This window comes from Rhinichthys klamathensis, unplaced genomic scaffold, assembly GCF_029890125.1.
Source record: "Rhinichthys klamathensis goyatoka isolate OS25496 unplaced genomic scaffold, OSU_Roscu_1.1 h1tg000325l_1, whole genome shotgun sequence".
NCBI classification, from domain to species: Eukaryota; Metazoa; Chordata; class Actinopteri; order Cypriniformes; family Leuciscidae; genus Rhinichthys; species Rhinichthys klamathensis.
The window spans coordinates 1,096,462-1,122,716 of NW_026606840.1; the positions used below are offsets into that span (position 1 = coordinate 1,096,462).

General features: G+C 41.1%; 1 protein-coding gene across 7 annotated transcripts in view; it reads right to left on the minus strand.

Moving 5' to 3' along the window:
- Window positions 1–26,255, minus strand: part of znf827 (zinc finger protein 827) — an 85,232-nt gene that overhangs the window by 29,192 nt on the left and 29,785 nt on the right. For 6 of the 7 annotated variants that reach the window (XR_008809651.1, XM_056271801.1, XM_056271799.1 and 3 more), the window contains exons 4-5: window positions 25,430–25,919; window positions 10,145–10,372 (exon numbers count right to left, since the gene is read on the minus strand). Coding sequence is in view for 6 of the 7 variants with exons in the window: in XM_056271801.1 (XP_056127776.1) it covers window positions 10,145–10,372; window positions 25,430–25,919 (718 nt within the window). In the remaining variant the exon portion in view is untranslated. The remainder of the gene's footprint in view (window positions 1–10,144; window positions 10,373–25,429; window positions 25,920–26,255) is intronic. The other variant, XM_056271798.1, reaches the window with a different exon arrangement.

Below are 26,255 nucleotides of genomic sequence, written 5' to 3' on the forward strand. Positions count from 1 at the left end.
TTACCACACAACGATCAATTTAGGCAAACAAAGTATGTATGGTCTTGGTCAATTTTGAATGCATGGGGACTTTAAATCATGCAGCGAAGACTATGCAGTATTTTATTTTTACATTTAATTATTATATTTCTGTAGTAGTAAGTTTCTTACTTGAATGGAAGTGATTATACCTATTATACCTAAAAAAGTACTGTTTGTTTTATTTGCATCTTTGTTTTACTCTATTTGTCTTATTGTTTGTAATTTGCTTCTTTTTTATTTAAAAAAAAAAAAAAAATTATATTGTTATTATGATATAAAAGTACTCAAATACGAATTTGGTCATATTGCCATATTGGCCACCCCCCCTAGTCATCAATACATTGCAAAATCTAAACTGATGCAGATTAAACTGATGCTTCTAATGCCGAGTTCAGACTGCACGATTTTAGCCCCGATTTTGGCTCGCCGACAGGTTTTGAGAAATCGCCGACAAATGCCCGAAATCACAGGCAAATCGGTGCTCGATCACGCGAGTGACAATCACGCAGTGTGAATGAGCAAAGACGCGATCTGAGAGAATCGCCGACGAGTCGCCGACGCCCGTGAGATATTTGGCATGCTAAATATCTGGACCTGCCGGCGATTCACAATCCTGCTGTGTGAATGTGTTCTGACTGAAAACTACATCGGCGATGACCGACAGCCAATGAGAGAGCAAGATACAGAGAGGAGGGGGAGTATGCAGAATATCAGTATTTTAATAGATAGGCCTATATTTACAATTATATCAAACAGAAACAAAGCACAAACATTTGCATGACCAGCAGCAACAGCAGGACATTTGCAAAATTATTTATTTACCCCCAACTCTCTTTGCAAAACACAGTCCTTGCTTCCCTCGTCTTCCCAACCATTTCCTGCATAAACTGTTTTTTTTTTTTTTTTCATTTTCGCTACAAATCAGTGCACAGACAATTTGTAGGCTATCATTTTTAATAACAAATTCAGTGTCGCGCGAGAACTCCGGTATCACGCACGCGTGATCTTCCGTTATTTCCGTATCACTTCTCGCGTTTGTTTGGTTGTGAAACGTAGTTTGCGGACCAGGCAGAAGTTGTCGGCGATTCTTTCTTTTGTAAAGTCATGCAGTGTGAAACCTCCTGTCGCCGATCCATCGCGCAGTGTGAACACAGCAGCAACTGAACGTTACCCCAGATAGTCATGCAGTGTGAAAACAACAGTGACCCGATTATTTTGAAAATCGTGCAGTCTGAACTCGGCATAACTGATGCAGTTCTAAACTTGTAATTGATGTAAAACCTTCACTGGATTTTGTTTTTAATCAGCATCAAAACGTTAGGTTAAAATTAATATGACTTCACATTTCTTTCACGTTCAAGGCAATGATCGCACGACGCAGGAAATTCAATAACAAAGTCTTTACTTGGAAACACCCAGGAGAATACAGGAATCAATCTCATATAACATTACCACACAAACAATACCGTACAAAGGACTGAGGACTAAAGGGCTTAAATACCGGTACACAGTTAACAAAGGAATTAAATGAATCACAGGTGAATGTAATCAGTCACTTAAGAAACTAACTAGCAAACAGAACTCAGGTAAAGCAGAACAGGGAGCAGAATGAAAAAAACCAAACCAAAACCGAACGAGACTGTTACAATTTCCTTTAAGTCAGCTTTTTGCTATAACTCTTCATTTTAAATAATACTTCATTGTTAATTTTTACATGCGCTTTCTCAGTTAATTTGGGCTCAAGCAAACTGCATGTATAATAAAAGTTATCAATAAAGTTAGGAAAAGGAAAATTAGGAAAATGCTGCTAAAAATAGCTTTAGACAGCATTTAGCATGTCACACCACAGGACATGTAAACTTGAAAAAAAGGATTTCATGTCAACTACCTATAATTATATTATGTGTCTTCTTTCACCCACCAGTATTTCTGCGTCAAACATTTCAGAGGCGTCATAAAAAAAAGCGATGAAGGTTGGTGACAAAGACATGCGTCGCAAACTTCATCACCCTCATTTAGACAATGAAGGCATGAATCAACCATCGTTGGCACCGCATCCGTTTGGCATACTAAACAATCTGACAGCCTCAAAGCATTAGTCATTCAACACATGCAAACCCCACTTGTCACATGCACTTTGATGCACTGTACAGTAGCCTGAGAATATGAATTTGGAGATGAGACCATGAGAGAAAGAAAGGGATTTGATGCACACAGAAGAGACGCAAATAGGGAAAGGAGGTGGAATCGTGACGAAGCAGATGAAATAAAGATCGAAAATCGGGATTGGTTACAATGTTTGACAAGTGAACAGTCAATTAGGCAGTTTATTAAAGATTGCGTCTTTAAATTTATTCCATTTTACAGTACCACTGGGCTTTAAGACAGATTAGTTGGCTAGTCGATGAAGCATAAGAGGTGCAGACACAGAAAAGAAAAGAAAAAACGAGAGTTAAAGAGGAAGAAAGAGACTGAGAGTGTGAGATGGAGGTGGAGGAGGATAGAGAATGAGGTTGTCATTCTGCACTACGTCTCCTCTGGCCCGACGGAAAGGATGACCTGCTTAGACACGAGGTGAAAAGTTCAGTCGCTTCAAAGAGGTCCAGAGCAACCGCAACCCGCAAAGAGACAAGGGAGAGCTGATCCCAGACCAGCGGCCGAACAGCCTCTCAATAATTCAGCACATCATGATGCAACACTCATCTCAGCTCAGCCGGAGAGAGAAAGCAAGAGAGAATCAGTGCTCCACATGCCCCTGAAGAGGCTACTGGATGGATGCCGGGTTGTGCGTGATGCAGGAAATGGTCAAATGGTTGTGCAGGCTTCACAGTGGTTTCATTTCATGTGGAGGTGTATCTTCACTCTAGATGATGAAAAGACTGTCTTTTTGCAGTCGTAAAATACTTGCGGGGTAATCTTTTAAGCTGGGGATGGGTAAGGTGGTCTACTAGTCATGATGATCCAACAACCAAGTAGTCAATTGTTTGAGGGGTTTTCTTCCTTTTTTGGTATGGAGCATTTAACGGTCATGGTTCAAGTGATGAATTTGGAAATAGTTTGTTATGCTAGTTAGATGTTTGACAATTTGTATGGTAAAAGCCTCTTTAAGATAGCCTAGAAATCTAGACGCGCCCTAGCGGCAGCAAAAAAATTTTTGCTGCAAAGTGTGGTCTAGCAACTCTCCATAGACTTTTGAGCTGGAAAAAACAAAAACTGGTCCGGCCAATCAGATCGTGTAGAGTTGGTGGGCGGGCTTAACATAATGACGGCAGAGTTATGACGGTTCCGCGTGATTTCCATAGGTGATTTCCCTCTGCTTGAAAACAAAGAAGATGCTGCTGGCGAACAGCGGTCTTTCGAATCGGCTTTGCCCGCGACTCTGGATGACTTTGAGTTAGGAGAACGTCACTTAAGTCATTCCTAAAAAAGGAAGATGTGTTCAGAGTTTTGATGACCGGATACGGCAAAAGTTTAATATACCAACTAGCTGGTTCACTGGTGGAAAAACGCATGGGACTCACTCAGCCACAGCCGTTCGTTGCTCTGGTTGGTTGTAGCGCTATCCTATTGCGTGCAGAGGGATATTGAAAGACAACCGTTTATCCCGCCCCTTGGATTGAGGTATGCCAATTGTGAGTTCCCAGACCTAACATCTTGATGTAGGTCTGGCTTGCCAGGCTATCTTTAAGACATTGTGTCACTAAATGCATCTTTTTCTATAGCCTCAAAGCACAAATTTTGTAACAAAACCAACAAATCCAACCTTCAACAATACATTTCATTATAATTACTTTTGGATTTCCAATCACCTGCTGTAAGCAATCTTTTTATTATTAAGCATAATCCGTAGGTATTCATGTTTTGAGATGACTATTATAGGCTAAATCTAGCCCATTTGTAAAAAGGTTGAATATGTGTCAGTTACTCTGTTAGAGAGTTATTATATGTTTTTGCATTCAACCTATGCTATTTCTTAATAATTAATGAACTATACATGCAAACGAATGTCTTTGGCCATTGTGTAACTGCTGATTTTTCAGCGTTTCATGCCACAACTTCCTTTAAATCAACTAGTCCAGAGGTTCTGAAACTTTTACACCTAGTCACCATCAATGATCACCCTAAAAATATTTCAGCATTGGTCAATATGAGATCTTTCATAATGGCATATTCTAATTAATATCAATATTCCTGTATTTCTGACAAATAATCATCTCATCCTTTGGCTGGCTCTTTGCAATGGAAGAGAAAAAAAACACTTGCATATTTATAAGTTTTGCAATCCAATTCAAACACACTAACACCTAATAATTAAATGTAATCTTTAAACTTTCCCCGTCTATTTAGAAGCAATTAAACTGGTCTGTCTGGTTTCCTTATTGATGTCCTGGTCAAAACAGTGCTGAATCCAGAGTTTTTCAGTGAGTCAAAAGCAGACCGCTCTTTAAACTCACCAGCTCACAGACTTTAAGGTCAAACAATAATATTTCACCTTTTTGTCGATCGCCTCAGTTTTTGGCTGTTTCCTATTTTTGCACAATAATAAAATGTGCAGGGTCATGTTGTGTACTACCTGATGGCATTCCACCATTTGAGACCCATTGGACTCATCGATAAGATGTTTTTCACATTCCTTTTTCAAACTACACTCTTAGATGCTGCTTTTTCCAATGCTATAAAAAAATGTCCCTGTCAAAATACATTTCTTGAGTAATCAGTTCTAAATTTCAGCTCATTGGATTCCAGCTCAACTAATTCCAATTTTGAGGTGGGATTTGTGAGGTCACGGCCACTCATCAGCCTACCGCAATATCTCTAGATGGCAAGGCTCCTGTTGTTTTACTGCTGAGCTCTGTATGATGCCTCTAATTGGCTTTCGGTATAATAACAAAGGCCAAGAACCTGGCAGAAAAGATGAAGAGATGACCAGGTCAAGAAACAATTCCCTTGAGAAAAAGCTGCACTTGTATGTATCTCTACCCGTAGGGACAAATGCAGGTTGCGTTGTGGAGGATGAGAGGATGGCAGTCCTCTCTTAGGTCCTGTGCAGTCCCCTCTTAGGTCCCCCCCCCCCCCCCCCCCCCTCCTGTGCAGCACCACATCATGGTCCATCTGTTGAAACCCAGGTACCATCAGTGCAGAGGGACTAACACGACAGTGGTAATTAGCCCCAGGATGCAAACAGCTACCATCAAACAGATGTGGGGGAAGTCGCCACATTGTTAACTGGTTTTAATGGGGGGTGGGTGGGGGAGGTGACCTACTTTTAATCGTGTGATGCAACACCTCAAAACGGGAAAGCTGCTATCTACACTGTTAACACCCCCCCCCCCCAAAAAAAAAAAAAAACTTGTGTCATACTCATGTCTTTTCAGTGCTTACATTCAAATCCACTTTAACTTTCTCCTCGTTTTTTGTTAATCACTACAAGTCAACCAGGGTCCACCTTTCAGATGATGCGACCATGAACTTAAAACGTGAACAATCCCCTTGGAGCAACCTGGGAATAAGTTTTGTGATGGTATTGTGTCTTGAAAACCAATCACATTGCAGCCTTGGCATCATTGAATTTCTGTTGTGCGATAGTCATTCACTGTTTGCAGATACCATAAAAGGAATGAGAAGTGCCATAGTGCCACTGAATCCCCATGTTGCAAAATTGTCCGTGATTTCTCTTATTAAACAGCATTTCTTTCCAAAGTAAATTCTGAAAATAGATCAATCCAAAATTAATGTTTAATGGTAAACATGTTGAAGATTTGGCAATAGGCTGTTGATTAATTAAATGATAAGCTTTCTCCCCACAAAAGCAGCATAGTGAAGCCTCTCTTCCATTGACATTTATTTAAAAATAATTCTGCGTACCAGTGTTATGCTTTTTTTGCTAACCTTGGGAGGCTTGCCTTAAAGCGGCTTTGATTTGGTCCGCCTGTTGAGTTGAGTATACATAGGACCCCAGTGGGTAGCCATTTGTAATACCCTATCAAACAAAAATGAATATGTATAAAAATGTGTCATTGAGTTATGTAGGGTAAAGACTAAGCTAGTAGGCTAATCAGCAGGCGGTGTGCTAAGCTAGAATGCAGAGCAGTTAGCTTGCAAAACTAAGCTATCTTCACAAAGAACAAGAAATTTCACAATCAAAACACAGGAATACAGAGGAAATCATGTATCATAAATATCATAGGCATAAATTTGTTCCTTCATTTTAGTTAAATCATGACCACATAGTACTAATTTGTTCTAATTTGTACTCATTTGCTTTCCCCATCACATATCAGATCAGAAAAGCACTTATTTTAAATAAAAATGAAGAAAATATTTGAAAAAGTGGAAATAAAGTGTCTACAGTGTCTAATAATTGAAAAAAGTGTTTATCATGTTATGTTATTATTGCATACTGTTGAATGTACAACAAAACTGAGGTGCAAATAGTATCTACTCCTATTTTTACAGTGTAAATAGAATCTATCGCTATTTTCACTTAGTGTAAATAGTGCAAATACCTGCTGCTGCCTTTTATATTTAGAAAGATTTTTAGAACTACCGCTATATCTATATCGTTATAATTATAGTCCTTGGTGTGACTGTTAAAATGTAATTTGAATTTAAAAAATATACTTTTTAAAGTCTTCTAAAGTTGACCTCTATAATATTGAAACAGGTTTCATTTGGTAATATCATGCCCGGGAAGCTAAATGTAAAGTTCTACATCTCGCTGCCGTTTCAGCCGATATTCTACATTGCCGTCTGTTGTTTTTAGAAAAATGCAATGGCGAGCAAGTCAAGTATAAACACTTAGTGAGCGCAGTGAGTTGAATGCGCAGCCTGAGTTTGCGGAGATTTGCACAACAGTGCCAAGTGAAACTTTACACAACCACTACAGTACACAACCCCCATTGCATTTCACGTAAAGCCATGCTAGATGGCCTTAAGAAGAGAAAGGGGGTTGCTGAGACATCCTCGGTCAGCAGGGCAGTGTGCTTATGAGCAAATGAGCCAGACGGAGATGACCTTCCCCTAAATGACCTCTCAAGACTGCACCACTGCATCACACACACAAGACCACAGACGATGTCATTGTTTCCATGGCATTGATCCCCAGCCTGCAGCTAGCGGAGCGCAGCTATTTAGATCCACTTGGTTGCATGTCTGCATGCCGCTGTGGCTGCGCTGAGAGAGATCTGTGAGGCCATGTCGTGTAAAACTGCTTCAGCTTGACAACAAACAGGCTAATTGGTCCCTGTTCCTGGCCTCTGGAGACGGAGAGAGAGAGAGAGAGAGGCTGAGGAAACACATCCTAGAGGTGGGGTGAGCGGGTAAGAGGCTCTCGCTCGTAGTAGTTCTAATGTGGGAAGTCACGGAGACCTCTCAATGAGCTTTACGCACACACATAATGCTCAAAAACAACGTGAGTGAAGCGTACTCTCTCGCTTTCTCACGTCTTAGTGTTTTCCATGCTCGTATATGCTCGGTTCTCTAGTTTTCTCTAGTCTCTAGTCACACTTTCACTCACTCTCAGGGGAAACGTGACCTGGGGCTGTGCAGTCAGGAAGCACACGTGTTAAAACCAGCTCTCTCTTGGCATGGCTGAGTCACGCTGAAGTGTAAGGCATCATGGGGAGGGAGCAGCAGCAGCTGGTGTGTGGTGCCCGTCAAATACGCTGCTTTAGAGTGAATCACTCCCTATCATCCTCTGTAACGGACTACTCTAGATCTCTCTCTCTCTCTCTCTCTCTTTGGCAAGTGCTTTTCTCACTCAGTTTCTGTTTGTTTCTCTCTTTCTCAAGCCCTTTAATTACCTTGCAATCACGTCTAAAACCCCACCTCTGTGATCTCACAATTATTGTTTCTCAAGACCTGATGTATAAAGAACTATAGGGTTAAAGATGTGGTTAATTACAAATACTTTAAAATGGACAGTTTTTATTGAATATTGCACACAATTCTATTGTTTATTATAAATGACTGATCATGGCATGTCATTGTTTTTTTAAATATTATATTATATTATTTCTTTAAACATGTGTATTTAATAAAAAACATTAAAGCGATAGTTCACCCAAAAATGAAAATGAACCCATAATTTACTCACCCTCAAGCCATCCGAGGTGTATATGACATTCTTCTTTCAGACGAATACAATCGGATCAAAAAATATCCTGGCTCTTCCAAGCTTTATAATGGCAGTGAATGGAGGATGAGATTTTGAAGCCCATAAAAGTGCATCCATTCATTATAAAAGTAATCCATGCGGCTCCACAGGGTTAATAAAGGTCTTTTGAAGCGAAGTGACGTGTTTGTGAAAGAAAAATATCCAAATTTAAAACTTTATAAACTAAAATAACTAACAGATGGCCGTATGCATCGATTTACGGCGGAAGAGTAACCCCTGACCTGACGCATGATGTACTGAAGAACGCGGAAGTGCAGAGGATAGCGCAAAACAAAACACCAGTTTTTTAAAGAGAAATGTCAGAGGATTGCGAGGATAGAGAAGAGGATAGAGAAGAGAAGCTTGAGTTTGTTGCTAAGCTCTATTTGTTTGAACCACGAGAGGAGTCAAAAACCCATCGCTTTGCTTCAGAGGCCTTTATTAACCCCCTGGCGCTGTATGGATTACTTTTATCATGAATGGATGCACTTTTTTGGACTTAAAAAACAATGACCGCCATTCACTACCATTATAAAGCTTGGAAGAGCAATTATATTTTTTAATATAACTCCGATTGTGTTCACCTGAAAGAAAATAGTCATATACACCTGGGATGTCTTGAGGGTAAGTAAATAATGGGGTAATTTTAAAAAAATGGAACTAGCCATTTAACATCCCTCCCCCCTTGTAAACATATCTCTTCTCTGATGATGTGTACAATGGCAAGATTTGAAGTTTTACTCAAATTTATGTCACAATAGGGGAAAAAAAAGTCGAAATTTAGGATCCTGTCGATTTTAAGGCTATCAATATTAGGTGAGGGAATCTCTCATGATTCAATTCTGGATTCTGATTCATGGAGTCACTCAAATGATTCCTGAAACATCTACATTTTCTGTTATTGATTACTCTGCGGTACAAAGGCAAAACAGTGACTACAGATTTTGTCGAAATTTAGTTATGACAGGAATTAGGTCTCCAGTTAAAAATGTAACTTGTTTTGGATTTAATTTTTGTTCAGTTTAGAATCATTATGCGTTGACTAATCCATTTTTTAACCCAGCTCAACGTAATATTAAAAAATTAAATAGCACTTAATTTTTTGGAGCTGTGGCTTAGTGGTACATATGGTCTGACACGGTGCTCATGTGACGCATGTTTAATTATGGCTGGCAACACTATCATGTTCTACCACACTACCCTCTCTGTACTTTGTTATCAATAAAGCATTTTTTCCACAAATAATCGCTCCAAAATTTCCATCTTCCAGAGTCCATTTCAACCACATTTATACACAAAGGTATATGACAACAAAATACTTTTCAGTCCTGAACTTTTTTCAATCCCCTTGTATTGTAGAGTTCAAATAAAGATTGGACCAGCGGCCCAAAACAGCAATCAATGGGTTTATTTTGGCAGAGGACTGACCAGGATAAAAAGCACATTGACTGAACAACATGAAAAGGAATTGACCCTCTTCCTTTTGCCCAGAAAACATGAGTGGAATGGACAGCAGCAAGTCAGAGAGGGAGGAAAAGAAAGAAAGAAAGAAAGAAAGAAAGAAAGAAAGAAAGAAAGAAAGAAAGAAAGAAAGAAAGAAAGAAAGAAAGAAAGAAAGAAAGAAAGAAAGAAAGAATACAAACTAAAGACAACATTTACCAACAAACAAGAGCAAATTTAAACAAATGCTGGATTTTATGATGACCTGACAGTGTTTTACATAATTTTACATAATTATTCTATAACCTTTGTTGTACTGTTGCATTAAGGTTATTCTAAATATGACCTAAGCAATGTGTCAAAGGAAAGATACAGAGAATGTAAAGTACACACATCTCTCACACACACCCACTCACTCAATCCTCTGGCCTTTGAGTTTCCTCAACAGTATATGTGAATTCAACCACTGATAAAGCATGCCTGAAAATACACACATATGAGCACATGAACCAAAATGCATCTGCTGACCTGAGAGCTTCATAAGCAGTTCAGAAGCCACTTTGACGTTGATGTCCTGGCTGAGTAGGATGCTCTTGCCCAACATCGGGCTCCCCTCCTCTTGCTGCTTGATGGCCCCTGGGGGTCCTTCTTGGCAGAAGCTGTAGCTGGATCCTCTCTGAGAGCTCAGGGGCTCTTCCGCCTGGGGCTCCTCCTTGACATAGAATGAACCCTTTAGGGCCTCCTTCTGGTTCGCTGCTGTGGGGCAAAAAAAAGAGAGAAGCGAGGGTTTTGAGAACTACGCCCATGTTTTTGTTGACATTTGAATGTGAAGGGTTAAAGGATATCATCCAAAAACGTGGTTATATTCCAAGTCTTCTGAAGTCATATGATAGCGTTTTGTAAAGAGCAGACCCAAAAAGTGTGTTCTGTGGTAGAAATGAAACCATACAGGTTTGGAACGATATGAGGGTAAAAAAATAATGATAGACATTTCCTTTTTTGGGCAACTCACCATTTAAAACAAGTTATCTGACCATTGTCATTTATTAGTTAGTCAAGTTTAAGCATCAATGCAGAAGATTATTTTTATACTGTATATATTCGCTTGTATTAATAATCCTTTTTAGCAGTCTGTCTTTAGCTTCTCAGAAAGGATACCTTCTGAGAAGACAAGATAAATAGATTAAGAAGCAATAGGATAAAATTGTCTTTTCGGATTTCATGGACATGATCTAGAATTGAACAGAACAGCCCAACAGAATCAATTTTTCAGGCATTTTTAAAATTAATATGGACTATGTTCTTTCTGAATCATCAAACAGTGGGAACATCTAACAGTGTGTTTAAGCTGACTGTCTGTAATTGTAAAGAAAATGATTAGTAGTGATATATTTCTTCTATATTCTGGCCAGTTTAGATGAAAGTAAGACACATTTTTTTTCTCACTCAATATGCTATCAAAGTGGGCCATTTCTAATCAGGCTTTAATGAATAATTAATATTAAGACATGCAGCCCCTTCTTATCAGTGCCAAGAACAGAACACAGGCCATTGGTTCTTTCTGACTCACTTTTTTTTTTTATGAATCCAATGACTTCTTTTGTTTTTATACTCATCTAATGATATTTAACATTATTGCTAACCTTTTTGCAATTTTAAAGAAAAGAGTAATACATTTCTTCCATGCTAAAAACATGTACTACCGTTCAAAAGTCTGTAATCAATAAGATTTAAAAAAAAAAAAAAAAATCTTTATTTTTAATATTTCTTCTATGCTCACCAAGGCTGCATAAGTTGATAAAAAAAATGCAGTAAAACAGACTATCAATTAAATGCATATTTAGTGAAGAATTAATTTCTTTCCAAATGTTTGTTCCAAAATAGTTGGGTTTAGGGGAGAAAACAATGAAATCCACACACCTATTATGCAAAATACCTGTACAAGGAACAATCACACAGTCAAAGATCCAGGTCAAATGAGTTTAAGTTAAGGGTTACAGTACAAAATGTGCACTGCGATAAACCAGAAAGTGTTCATGGTGCATAGAAAAAGGTGAAAGTGCACAATGGATCAGACTAAAAGCTTTTGAATTTGCAATATGACTAGGTGTGCGCCTGTGCGGTCTCCTTTTTTGTTTCCGATTTAGATTTTAATTAAAACATGATTTAGTAAATTCATTAAACGTTTTTCTTGTGGATATTGTTGGCGGGTACCCACAATGCAGGTGATTTCAGGTTTTAATATCCTTTTAGGAGCATTTGTTCCCCACAACACAACACAACCACACACACGCACATGCTTGTTTTGTATCTTCGTGGGGATTTTCCTTCGACTTCTATTGTTTTTATACTGAGCTGATGATACTTTCTATTGATAACATTTTTATTTATCCTATAGAAAACAATTGTAGAACTAGTTTGTATACTATAAAAAAGCTAAAAAACCATGTGTTTTTAGGCCTCATGGTCTACGTGACTGTGACAAAGATCAAGCGTATCTGAGAAGTTCATGTGGCCACTGAGCAGTTTTTGCTTAGTGGGGGATTTTTAGCAAACCACAGGTGGCTGTGAAAGAATAAAACCACTATTATGAGGAGAAATAAAGTCATGTCATGTGGAGACTTCTCGCCTCTGGGAGGGAGTAGATTGTCCTTGGAAAATGCTATATCTTGCTTCTGATAAAGCGTTGACCATCAATTGGCAGGCTTCCACAATTAGTGAGAAAGGCCAGAGATGAAAGACTAAATTGTATGAAACAGGAGGGGTGAATCTGGCCAGAGAATTAAGTCAGTTGGTTACTGCGAAATAACAGATAAGAAAAAGGTAGAGACAACTTCAGATGTGGCGGCCATCATCTCGGATATGTTGCTTTGTTCATGAAAGTCTTATTTTGACGTCTGGAATTCTGCCTTTTGAGCTTCATTTGCAAGAAAAAGAAGAATTTTTTCCACAACACTATCCCCTACTTTAACCGTACCCCAATATCTAACCCTCTCACAAAGCATTTAGTATTTGTACGTATAAATTAAAACATTATTTAATTATTAAAGGTGCAGTATGGAAGGCTGCAAGAACATTGCTTTGGTAATTGTGCGAGTTGGGCTTCTGCTCAGCTCTTCAGCACGGATTAATATGATGGTTTGAGGCACACCAGTGTATCGTGGTTACAGGTGGTCATAATCAGAGCAAATGTAACTATTTGTAATGTAAATTAATTATTAACTATTTGGTGGCGCATGCCAGACATCTCCAATCATTTACAGAAGTCCGCTTAAAATCTGTCCCTTTCTTACAATTGACATCAAGATTGAATCCAGATCTGCCTCCATCCAAACAACAACCAATTAACCATTTTTTTCTTTTGATGTAATCCCTTTTACATCACAGTATAGAAGAAAAATTTCTCGCTACTTCCGTTTCAATGGACCCTTTTCACAGACTATGATGAAGCAATTACACAGTTATTAATATCGTAATTCAAGAAAAGTTTTTTTTATTTTCATCAAAAAAGTACATTTATAATGCTACACTTCTTTTTATTAACTTGCCATTAAATTACAGATTGCTACTGCGTTTCTAATACAACGGCTGAGGGAGTGATGGCAAATTTGACATCTTTGACCAATGTAATCCGTCTCTCAATTTCTTTTCCTCTTTTGGAAAGTCATAGAAATGCTGTCATGGATTTTATATTTGTTGTAGTTTCCACTCACCAAGTTTACCCCAAATATGACGACTTCTGCTTTTGAGAACCTTGGAAATGTAAAAAGGACCCATCTTTGAAGTTTTCCGTGTGAAGACCGTTGGCAGGCCCCCACATTGTAGCTGATTTCATGTACTATATTTGTGGGTGCGCGCGTTGCATTCACACGCACGTTGGGTTTTCATTTCATAGGCAATGATTTTTTTATAATGTGCAGACTGTATATTCCATCCCCTAACCCTACCCATCACAAAAAAACTTTATGCATTTTACACACACACACACACACACACACACACACACACACACACACACACACACACACACACACACACACACACACACACACACACACACACACACACACACACACACACACACACACACACACACACATCTCCATTCTGTTCCCTCCCTCCCTCTCTCACCATTCCTCCTTTCATCTCCCTTACAGATCAGCAGTGATCACTCACCCCTTCTGTCTCTACCACACTCCCCTCAGCAGTCATCTGATCTCCCCCCACCCCAAATCCGAGTAAATACACCATCCACAACAGCACTGACCCTTCTCATCAATCTACACCAGTTGACCACCGCCTCACTCCGATGACTCTGATTAATGGTGACGTGGATCTGCGACAGCACCGAAGGTACAGTCAGGTTAGGGGACAGGACATGAGTATGAGCTAAAGATCGTCAGGAGCCATTGGGAGAGTTTGTGACCTTCACGTGAAGAGTGCAGGCGGTGAACGAGGTGGTGGCGGGGGTGGTGTATGTGGTGGCACCGGCTGGAAATGTCACCAGTCAGATGTCAGCGGACGGACTTAGCGTGGTCCGGTCAGCACCTGGAAGGGCATCCTCTAATTAAGAGCGTGTCGGGTCGCGTGTCCTATCAGACAGGGACAGTGCGTGCGGCACGCGCACAAGCACCCTCTATTTCGAAGACATGCAGAAAAGTACAAGCTGGAGACGTGAGAGCGGAGATACAAAGTCACACCACTCCGGTGACCTTTCGGTTTGCAGCTAAAAATAGAGCAAAATTTCCATTCGAATTCATGTTACAGTGAGCGTTGAATAATTTATCAGCTTAATCCGCCAGCCAAGTTTGTTTTTTTCCTCATAAGGCATGAATATCTCCAAAATACCAAAATTAAGCTCAACAAAAATGAGCACTTTCCGTTTACTGACTGTTTTATTAGACTTTCATAAAGGGGTAATCCCAAGTGCCTATCTTGATATGTCAAATTCTGTTCTGTCATCACATCATCTTTGGCATAATTTTCTCTCATAGAGCTACCTTGGAGGTCTTGAGTGGAAGCTGCCATCTCTCTAGATCTATTCACACGGTCAAAGTATTTACAAACAGGTGTAACTCTCGAATTGTGATCATACAACAGCTTGCAGGAGAGGCTCAAATCCTGTCTGTATGAACAAATAACTGAAGTCAAGCCCCTTTTCTATTCTCTTGATAACTGTGAACATGCGACATACCATATGCGACAGTGACCAAAGGATGTATCAAAGATGTCAACTTCCATAAACCGGAAAGTTGGGTCCAATCAGACATCAAACCTTTATGACTTTCTTTATTCTGCGGAACACAAAATAAGATATTTTGAAGAAAGTTAGTAACCAAACAGTTTAGGTTACCATTGACTTGCATTGGATGGGGGGAAAACGTCTCTACTTACTGGTGTAACCTATGTTCTCTGAATAGGGAACGAGATGCTGAGTAGCTAAGACGCAGTGGGAACGCTCTCTGGGTGTGCCGATTGTCTGAAGCCCATATAGAATCACGCCAATTCATTGGCTGATGGCGCTCTTATGTCGTCATACTATATTGGCGTGCGCGCCATCTGCTCCTCAGATTCCTCTGCCGAAAAAGGAAGCTTGTCGGCAGCGCGAGAAGCTTGGCAGTGGACGCAGCGTCTCGTTCCCTATCCAGAGAACATAGGTTACACCAGTAACCAGAGACGTTCTCTTTCATAGGTTGAAGCTAGTTAAGCTAAACTAGCTAAGACGCAGTGGGAACGAAATACCAAACTCGCCAAGCTAAGCGCTGCCATAACTAGTACAACGACCAGATAACTTACATGACTGGTTCAAGCAGACAAAACATGGGAACCTGGAGCCATGTCGAGATCCAAACTATAGAATCTGACAAAAGTGTGCGGAGAGGACCAACTTGCAGCCACACAAATGTCTTCCAGGAGGTCCGCTCTAAAAAGTGCTTGAGAGGAAGCCACACTTCTGGTGGAATGTGCCCTGATGCTAAGAGGTGAAGGCAGACTGCACACCTCATATGCCAGTGAAATAGCCTCTGTAACCCAGTGGGAAATTCTCTGCTTTGATGCGGCAAGCCCGCGGAGGCCAGCACCGAAACATACCAAGAGCTGGCTTGATTTTCTCCAACCGCTAGAGCGATCTACATAGAACTTCAACGCTCGGACAGGGCAGAGCAAATGAAGCTTCCCGTCCTCCTAAGAAACAAAAGGAGGAGGATGGAAAGAGTGAAGGTTGACAACCTTAGAGCGAAATGATGTGGACAATACCACATGCCTGTCTAGGATGCACGACCGTGAGCCCCCCTGCCGGTTTACATGGGACACAAACGCCATATTGTCTGTTCTGACAATGACATGGTGCCCTTCGAGAAAAGGGAGAAAGTGTAGAAGGGCCAGGGAAACAGCTCTCAGCTCCAAGCTGTGTATGTGCCAAGAGAGAGTCTCCCCAGTCCAGACCCCGCATGCTGGCCTGCCCTCGAAATCCACGCCCCAGCCGGTCAGAGAGGCATCCGTTGTAATCATTTGGCGACGGAAAACAGCGCCCATGCTGAGCCCTTTCTGAAGGAAGAGGGGTCCCGCCAGACTGAAAGGGCGCTGGAGCAACTGCGCGACACCTTTAACAGGAGAAGAGCCGGTCCTGTCGACCGGGCCCCTGAGAGCTTCATCCACCAAAGAAAAGGTCTCATGTGGAGCAACCCTAGGGGTAGCACAGGGGAGGCTGCGGCCATGAGACCCAGAAGCCTGCGGAAAGTGCCCAAAGAAACACGATGGCCGAGCCTGAAGCGGGCCAAACATGTCACGAGACGGGCCGGAGCCAAACGGGCCTGCATCAGAACTGAATCCAGGCGAACCCCTAAGAAAACTGTGCGTTGAGCTGGGATGAGAACACTCTTCTCGGTGTTTAACCTCAAGCCGAGAGACTGAATGTGATGAAGGACAATGTCCATGTGGTGGGTCACCAATTCCCTGGAGCGGGCTAAAAGGAGCCAATCGTCCAGGTAGTTGAGTATACGAATGCCCTGGAGCCGCAACGGGGCAAGAGCAGTATCCATACACTTTGTGAACGTCCTCGCCGCTAGAGCGAGACCAAAGGGAAGGAGCCTGTACTGGTAAGCCTTTCCTCCAAAGGCGAATCTGAGGAACCTCCTGTGTTGTCGTACAACCTGAATATGGAAATATGCATCCTTCAGGTCTACTGTCACGAACCAGTCCCCCGCACGAATTTGAGATATGATAGCTTTCAGCGTCAACATCTTGAATTTCCTTCTTTAAAGGGAGAACTTCAACCGGTCGCAGACCACCGCCCTTCTTCGGGACCAGGAAGTAACGGCTAAAGAAGCCTTGCTCGACTTCCTTTGAGGGAACCTCTTCTATCGCTCCCTTGAGGAGAAGGGACAAAATCTCCTGCTGTAGTACAGAAGCCTCTGAGGTGCTGTCGACTACAGTCGGAAAAACCCTGTTGAAGCAAGGGGGGTTGCGACAGAACTGAAGCGTGTAGCCGAGCCGAACTGTGCGGAGGATCCAAGGCGATACCCCTGGCAGACGCCTCCATTCTTGAAAGAAATGAGATAGAGGAAGCGGAGTGTTGCAATGCCGAGGACATACCTGTGTTAAGGTGTCGAGCTGAATCTTGTGGGGCGGCGTGGTCGACCATAAAGGAGAGCACCTGGCGTCCTGACACGCAGTGGGAGGTACCACTGCCTGGATCGGTACTGCAGGGTCTGCCTGCTCCTGAAGAAAGCTGAACGTGTCTCCGAGAGAGCAAGTGAGAGGTGGGCAGAAACACTTGCGCGGTCTATCCCAAGCTCGAAAGTTGGGGAAAGCTCTCCTTTTTCTGACATGAGGGTCAGGAGCGATAAGGGCGGAAGTAGTCCTGCATGGTTTAGAGGGAAGGAGGGGGCGAGATTTCCACGATGGAGGTGACGACGGAGAAAGTTGAGAAGCCAGCGTGTCCTCGACCGCTGGGATGGCGGAGTAGCCCTGCTCCACAGAACCAACGAGGTTGGTGAAGTCAGCGGCTGCCGCATTAGTCAAACGGGCTGAAAAAGGCTGCTTCCAGGATCTGGAGATCTCATGATGCAGATCACTGAAAAAGGGTAGCTTTCTCCGACTGGCCTAGAATTATGGCCACTTAAAAATCTTTCGTCGAGTTTAGACAACTGTGACTCGCGGGGCTCGTCGGGCCAGTCAATAGCGAGCTTCTCTGTAGCGCGCGAAAGCACATCAATAAGCTCTGTGTAGGCCGCAGTAGGCTGCGCTTCCTGGCCGGTAGGCGGGAGAACGTCATCAACTAAAACATGAGATTCATTCATGAGATAATCATGAGAAAACTCGACTGGCAAGACGCGTGCTCGGGAGAGGGAGGGAGAGAAAGGGCGAGGCCCGTCTGCTCATACTCCATACCCTCGAGCTCTACATCCGAACCCCAGCTCGCGGATCCCCGCGAGGCCTCGGAGGTCTCGGGAGCGCGACGAGGGGGGGGGGGGGGGCGGATGACTCTTTCTCAAAACCGCGAGCCTAGAGCGGAGGGTTTTGAGAAGTAGATTGTCACAAAATCTACATTTTGACAAACCTAGAACAGCCTCGGGCGCATGTGAAAAACCCAAACATTTAACACACTTACTGTGAGGGTCTTCACTCACAATAAAGCGAGCGCATGGCAGCAGGCAACGACGAAATTCCATGGCACTTCACTGCAAGGAGAACTGAGTTCCACTATTCACAGTCGCTGAAGTGCAGATGAAGAATGCTGATGCTAAAATCCGAATATTTGGGCCAGAAAAAACGAGAACGAAGGGCTAGAATGGCCGCTTCGTGAAGGCAGAGAAATCTGAGGAGCAGATGTAATATAATACGAGCAATATAATATGACGACGTAAGAGCGTTGAGGCGGCGCCCGCGCCATCAGCCAATGAATTGGCGTGATTCTATAAGGGCTTCAGACAATCGGCACACCCAGAGGGCGTTCCCACTGCGTCTTAGCTATGCAGCGTTGAGTGAACCTATGAAAGAGAACACTGTGACTGAGACAGCTATCTTCTTTTGTGTTCCACAGAAGAAAGTCTGTAAAGATCCTGTAGTTTGTGCACCTTATCGGCGTTGCGTTGTGTAGTATGAGTGCTGGTAAGACAAGACGATAACAAACAACAATAAAACTTGTTGTGTGAGCACCATGGTGGGTCATGTAGTCTCATAGTTCTGTAGTGTGAGCTTGCCCTCAGTTGACACATAGTTGCAAAGTTACTTGTAGTTAGTAGAATGTCTAAAGTCGGGGACACACTTAACGTCTGTAAGGCTGATTATGTAATAAGATACTTACGACTGATCATGCCCAAACGCAGCGAGTCAGAGACAGTTGCGTTCAGTCGGTGTTTAAAATCTTCTCCAGTCGTTGGAAACACTCTGTAAGTGTGTTCAGTTCAGCCTTAGAATGTTTCAGCTAGTCGTTAAGTGTGTCCCTGGCGTTAAGTGGAGTCGAAATAAAGTGTAACCAGAAAGTCATATAGGTTTGGAAGGACATTTGGGTGAACTATTCCCTTAAGTATTACAGAGCCCTTTTAGACTTAATTCTGCAATGTAACAAAGATAAAAAAAAATGAAACCAATCAAATTAAATAATAAAAAGGATAAATTCATTAATTAATTAGTTAAGCAAACATAGCTTCAAGCGCTACAATGTGATCAACTGAACCAAATAAATGGCAATTAGAGCTGGATGATAAATGTAAAAAAAAAAAAAAGAAGAAAAAAAAAAGCCAGATATTTCTGGTCTTTGGATGACACTAAATATTTTGAAATTGCTCAATGACACATTGCTCAGGGTGATTTTTTCAGTGGAGCCATAATTTGTATGCCAGATTATATCATATAATATACGGTGTGATATACCGTAAAAAAATTCAGTTAAAATAATAAAGGCATGTTTTTCACATTTTTCACTAAATTAGTTCATGGTTAATGTTTTATTTTAATAATTAATGTTTAATTATATCTCAATATTCACTAATAAACCGCAATTTTAAACAAAATAAAATGCCGTACAGGACTTATGTGAATCCATCTGAGTGATGGTGAAAACCAATTACTGACGATTCATTCAAATATGCATACAAAAGAACCTAAGACCTCAACAAATTAAATGTAAGACTTCATTAAGAAATTTTGTTCCTTGTTATGCCATTCAATTTTGAAAAGTGAATTCCAAGACACTTTTTAACATTTAAGAGAGTCACTTTAGTTATAGAATGGTTTTGTCACTTTCATTTATATCGGAAATGAACGTAACCACATTTAGCGCTCTGAACAGCACTGACAATCATATTCTGTTTCTGTCTGAATACAGCCTATCTCTCACCGTCTCTACTCTCTCTCTCTCTCTCTCTCTCTCTCTCTCTCTCTCTCTCTCTCTCTCTCTCTCTCTCTCTCTCTCTCTCTCTCTCTCTCTCTCTCTCTCTCTCGCTGTGACTGGAGTGAAGCCCCTGGTCAGTGTTACATCAACACTGGGGCTATCTCTGCTCTCACCGGTGAGGCTGTCATCTGCCGTTGCTGTCACCTGGCCTCATTTTTATTTTTTTTGCCTCCTCCTCTCTGCGGGCTGATTCGTTTCTCTGCTGGGCGCTTGTCCAGTACCCTGTCACCTCTCACTCTGTTGCGGCGGCCCACTATTGGACCACTTCATTAGCTTTCCACCTCTGTCATGCAGCTCTGCTCCCAGCTCTGACAATTGGTCATCGCCCCTGCCGAGGATGGCTTAACGTGGCAGGTTAAGGGGCCAACAACAGCCAACAGTCTGCTACGGTAGAAAGGCTTTGCTACATGAAGCAGCAAGGGTGCAACTACACATCGCTGGACGCCGGATGCGGCAGGGGTCACTTACGAAAGCAAGTGCCACATGGTGAATGTGAGAAATGGCAGGCAAACCTGGCATTTGCTGGGACTTCGAGGAACAAATGAATGGAGAGCATACAAAAACAATGGGGATTGAAAGCAAACTCCAGTTTCCGCTCGTTCTTTGGATTCACCAATCACAATCAACACCTCTCACAATTGTTTTAGCCAATTATTCGCCCGTGACCAGAGTCACACCAAGAGTCCCTTTCTCTGAGAGAAAGAGACAACGTGTGAACTGTCATTATTGAATTAGGTCCAGCAAGCACGTGCAGGGGCCTGCATTTCAAAGCGCTTCCCCGGCTTTCATCTCCAAATCAAAATGTGTATCGCAACTGGATGGCTGACAGACGTGTCAGCGTGGAGGAAAATCAAAGCGGATTGGTCTGAAACTCAGAGGAGAACCAGGCAGTCCAAAGAAATGATAGGCCAATTATGTCAGAGGTCAGTGAGAGTTCACCTCATGTGTGCATGAGCATGTGTGTTTCGCCTGGGGAACTCTAAAAGCAGTAGTCTGCTATTTTACACTTCATTCTTCGTTTATCTATAGTTAATTCCCTTCCCATTTTTGTTTCTTTTGTGTCTCACTCATACATACACACACATATAGATATACATAATATACACATATTAGCGTTTTTTTATTCGACACACACAAATCCTGCCCAATACTGCTCCAAATGATGTATATATGAATGCAGACTAAAATTATTATTTTTTAAATATAAGTCATTAGCCTTTAAATATAAGCCACAGCCTTACATTTTACAAAAAAAATTATATCTATCTATAGTTTTAAAGACGGAGCTTAACAGCCTCGTGAGAAGTAAAATAAGGATGTATGTCCATTTGCAAAAAGGACATACATTAGTGAGTGAATGAGTAACGTTTATAGATAAGTATATACTTATCAAATCCAAATTATGCACAGAGGAAAAAAGGGAGGGAATTAAACAGCACATGCACCTGACCAGGCAACTCACACGAAACTATGTACTTATGACAACTAGGTCTGAGCACATTTCCTGCAGCAGTTCTGTGACCACTGTCATTTTCCCCATAGAAATGCATTTGTTATTACTGTAAAGTGACTTCAATAACAGATCAGACTAATCGATGATAAAATTTTAACAAAATTTGAACATGACAAGCAGTCTTAAAAACATGATTGTTGCTCACAGCATCTGATGTTAAGTCCAACTGGTCTTTGAAGTGTGTTTTGATAGCTGCATCGGAGTTGCTTTAGAGGTGATGACCTACGCGACGCAATTTCTCAGAGGCATTTTCAGCATCCTGACAGTTTCAGCACAACACATGAGAAGTGGCTCTTAGATCATCCTTGTTAAAGTACCACTGCACAAATTATTAAAGGTAAAACTAAAATTAGAAAAAAAAAAAAAAATCTAGATAAACTACTTAACCGAGGACTATCTGACCCAGAAGTTTTGCTTCTGTAGAGGAGCATCCAGCCAACAAAGTGCAACAGTGAACTTCCAGAAGTGAAAACTCCAATCATTTTCTCCATAGGGAAATTGATTTTTAATGATAACTTACAAATGTTTAAAGTCAGATCAACTGTGAGTTCAGAGGTTGTTAATCGATGGTACATGCTTTTGTTGAAGGCATCTGTTTGCATTATTTCAGATTCTTTGAAAAATAATTGTGTTTAACAGCTGAATTCGTAAGGAAAAACTACATTACCCGTGATGCTGTACAGAAAATTACACCAATCAGAGTTGCAAAAAGCAAATTACATAATTGAGTTAGTCTCCCTATGCATGTTATCTATATATATCAAATAAAAAACAACTTTACTAGTTTTAAATGTCTTAATTTTTAATTCGATGATGTTGTCTTCAATGCTTCATGGGATTGTAGTTCTTTCCCTCATTAAAGAATTGTACTTTTGTCTTTTTGTCAGATTTTCAAATACTTTTTTTTGCTTCAAATAAATCTTTGTAATGTTGTGATTCACCTTGTAGCTGGTTGGCTTGGTTCATGGCTTTTAACACTTTAACAAAGACTTCTTCTGGAACCAACACCGCTGAAAAGGTGGGCTGTATAGAGTGCACTAATGCTCCATCTCCTACATGGAACATCTTGCCCCTCTCTAGCAGGACATGTCCACTATGTTTCAACTCCTAGCTTTGCAATGTTGAGGAGTCTATCTGGTCCTCTGGCTCCAGGAACACAGTGCCATGGACGACAAGGGGTCAGTGCAATGAATGCAGACTCTGCACGTTCCACCAAGACGGAGATGAAGTTAACTAAGCTGGAACAGTCCCTACGCATCCAGGCAAGAGGTCACACGATGGAGCTGAGGGCGCTAATCATTTCCAATTACGGATTCCTTTTTAATTATGAATTATGCATGAATTTTTAATTAATCTAATGTTCCAATGGTTTTCATTTTTTCTCAATCTAATTACTCTGCATTAAGCGAGGGAGCAGCGACCCTGTTGCCAACCTTCTGGGTAACCCTTGGTCAGCCCTCTCGGATCAATCTTGCTGCTGTCTCACAATTACCTATATTTTCAGCGACAACAACGTGTATTTAATGGTCTAAAGTTTGGAGTTCTATTACATTAACAAGTGTAATTGTGAGTTTTGCATTTTAACAGCTAGATTTCACCTTTGCCCCCAAACAGCTTATTAATTTATACACTCAATATTAGCCTGAGCATTAACAGATTATGATATTGTCTATAACACTCTTCATTTATGTTTAATTCATTACAGTTAGTTAGTTAATACATTAGGTAGCATGAAGTAACAACAAACAATACAGCATTGCAACAACAATACAACAAAGCAACACCAGCATTTATTTCTGTAGGTTAATTATGATAATAATAATGATAATAATTTCTGTATATATTAATATATTTTTAACATTTCAGGTTGTATAAATTAACATTAACACACACTACTGTTCCTCAGTTTGGCATCCTTAAAGGTGCAGTGTGTAATATTTCTGAGGATCTATTAACAGAAATGCAATATGACATCCATAACTATGTGTTCAGTGGTGTATAAAGAACTTACTTAATAAACCGTAATGTTTTTATTACCTTAGAATGAGGCATTTATATCTACATAGGCGCGGGAATCCCCTTCTATGAAGGTCGCCACATTGTGACGTCATGTTTCTACCGTACCCGACAGCGAACAAACAGCGTTACAGAGCGCGTTTCGTCACTACCTTGAAAGAGAAGCCGCAGGAAGCTAGAAGAAGCTAGTCATAAACACCGTGAGTAGTGGCTTTTCCCTTGTCAGTGGTGTAAATATGTAGTTGGATTGTTTCATGTAACTTAGTTCTTCTCCCTCGCTGTGTTATGGCTTTGCTATGTGGGGATAAATGTGCTGGTTAATTCGTGAGACAGCTGATTAGTAGGCTACTCTTGTCATTGACCGTAAAACAGTAACGTTACAGGAATCACCAACCCGTCGATCTTGGAAGCATTTTAAGTCGATCGAGTTTCCAAAATCAGAGAAAAAAAGCCTATTGTGTGTAGTAAGTGGTGTCTAAGGGATGCGGAGGCGCGCGCGCTGTTACAATCACGTCATTTTTGCCGCACGCACCTTTGCGCTCATGCGGACGCGTCTAATTTAAACAAGGCTTAACGCTTTAACCAGCTCAGCCAAGCCCTACAGTTCATATTAGCCAGCTAAACTTTTACTACCCTGTTAGAAAATATATAGTTGCATAGTTTCATGTGGTTCTTCTCCCTCGCTGTATTATGGGTTTGCTATGTGGGGAGAATGTGCTGGTTACGTTCGTGAGACAATCAGCTGATTACTATTATTATATTATGTATTAAGACCCTTGATCCTCACCTGAAACTTTATCCATGATGTGGTTTATAATGGACTGTGGTAAAGAAACTTGGTTTACGCTGGCTATTCTCTGCTGTCTCAGACGACGATGTTTGTCCCGTTTTAGCCACCGTAGCTTCTTCGAAAGGGAGGGGTGAGCGGTGGGCTGAGCCCTTAGTGTAAACTCGCAACCGAACCGCTAGATGTCGCTAAAAGTCACACACTGCACCTTTAAGGTTTTTTAATGTCTTTGAAAGAGGTCTCTTTAGTCACCAAGTGTACATTTACTATTTGATGAAAAATACAGTAGACAGTAATTGTAAAATATTATCAAAATTGTAAAATAACTGCTTTCTATTTTGATATATTCTAAACTGTAATTTATTCCTGTGATGGCAAAGCTGTTTTTTTGGCATCATTATTCCTGTCAGTGTCCAGTGTCACATGATCCTTCAAAAATCATTCTAATATTGATTTGACTGATTTGGTGCTCAAGAAACATTCCTAATCATTATCAATGTTGAAAACAGTTGTGCTGCTCAATATTTTTTGAGGGAACCATGATCATTTTTTTTTTTTTCAGAATTCTTTGATTGATAGAAAAGTTCAAAAGAAACGCATATATTTGAAATCATTTGAAAATAATATAAAAGTCTTTACTGTCAATCTGGAACATATTTGTCTGTTAATTCTTTTCAATCTATAGAGAAGCATCTTCTGTATCAAGAAAAATGGCTCTGAATTAATGTGTAATGCCTTCAACAAGGACTATAACATCAAAAAGTCACTGACTTATGTCTTTCCTTGGATATTCTTTATGGCATCCTTGAAAAAAACCCGTAATAACCCAAAATACCTGTTTAAAATCGATAATAAACAAGCTCTCCATGGTAGAGTGGTAACTGGGGTTAAGAATTAATCACGCAGACACAGTCCTGCAGGATCTTGGCTTTGGATTCCCACCAAGCAAGCTGAATTCTACTTCTAGCCTTTGCCAACCCATATTATATTACCAATTAATTAATCCTAAATGCAAGAAATGATGGATAAATCAATCATAATCAAGCATCTAATGCCATCCCATTTTACATTGTGATTGTGGTTAATGTGGTGATGTCTTACCCGAGAGCTTCATGAGGAGGTCCGTAGCAGTTTTGGTGGTGATATCTGGGCTGAAAAGCGAGGCAGCTGTAGGTCCAGGCCCTGGTGGACTGGATTTGAGCCCCGACAGATCCAAAGAACTACTGCTGCTACTGGGTCGCTCCCTACACAGGGCAAAGGGAGACATCACAGACACATCCCTCTCTTGGGGTTCCTCCTTGATCTGGACATGGTTCGAGGGTTCATTGGGGGAGGCCAGCAAACGACCGTCGGGTTGGCTCACAGTGGGAGACGTGGAAGCATCTGTGTTCATGACCTGGTCGCCACCGTCCCCCATGAGCAAGCCCTCGCCCTCCTCCGTGTCTGTGCCGGGTTCTTCTTTGACTTTGAGGTCGGGACGAGGGAAGTGCTGATGGCAACGCATGTGCAGCTTGAGGCTAAAGTGGCGGGAGGATGTGAAGGGGCAGAGCTCACACTGGAAGGTCTCCCCTCGGTCTTGGTGCTGATGGACCTGAGATGAGCAACAGGAGAAATCAGAAGAAAGTGTGGAAATGATGAGCAGGAAGCATAGCAAAAATGAATCCTCATCTTCTCTATCAATTGATTTGAGTGACAGTGAGAATATACATTTGATTTTTTTATTATTATTTTAAATAACATTTTTTATGTATTAAGCAAGATTTTTTTTTAATGAGAAATAATGCAAGAACACTTCAAAGCAAAGAAAAAAGACTGTGTCCAGTGTGAATGGCCTCTCGCTGCCTCTGATTACTGTGGGCTATAAGCCAATGATAGGCTTAGATTCAATGATATCAAAATAAATAATTTGTTGACTTCTAAAGCGACT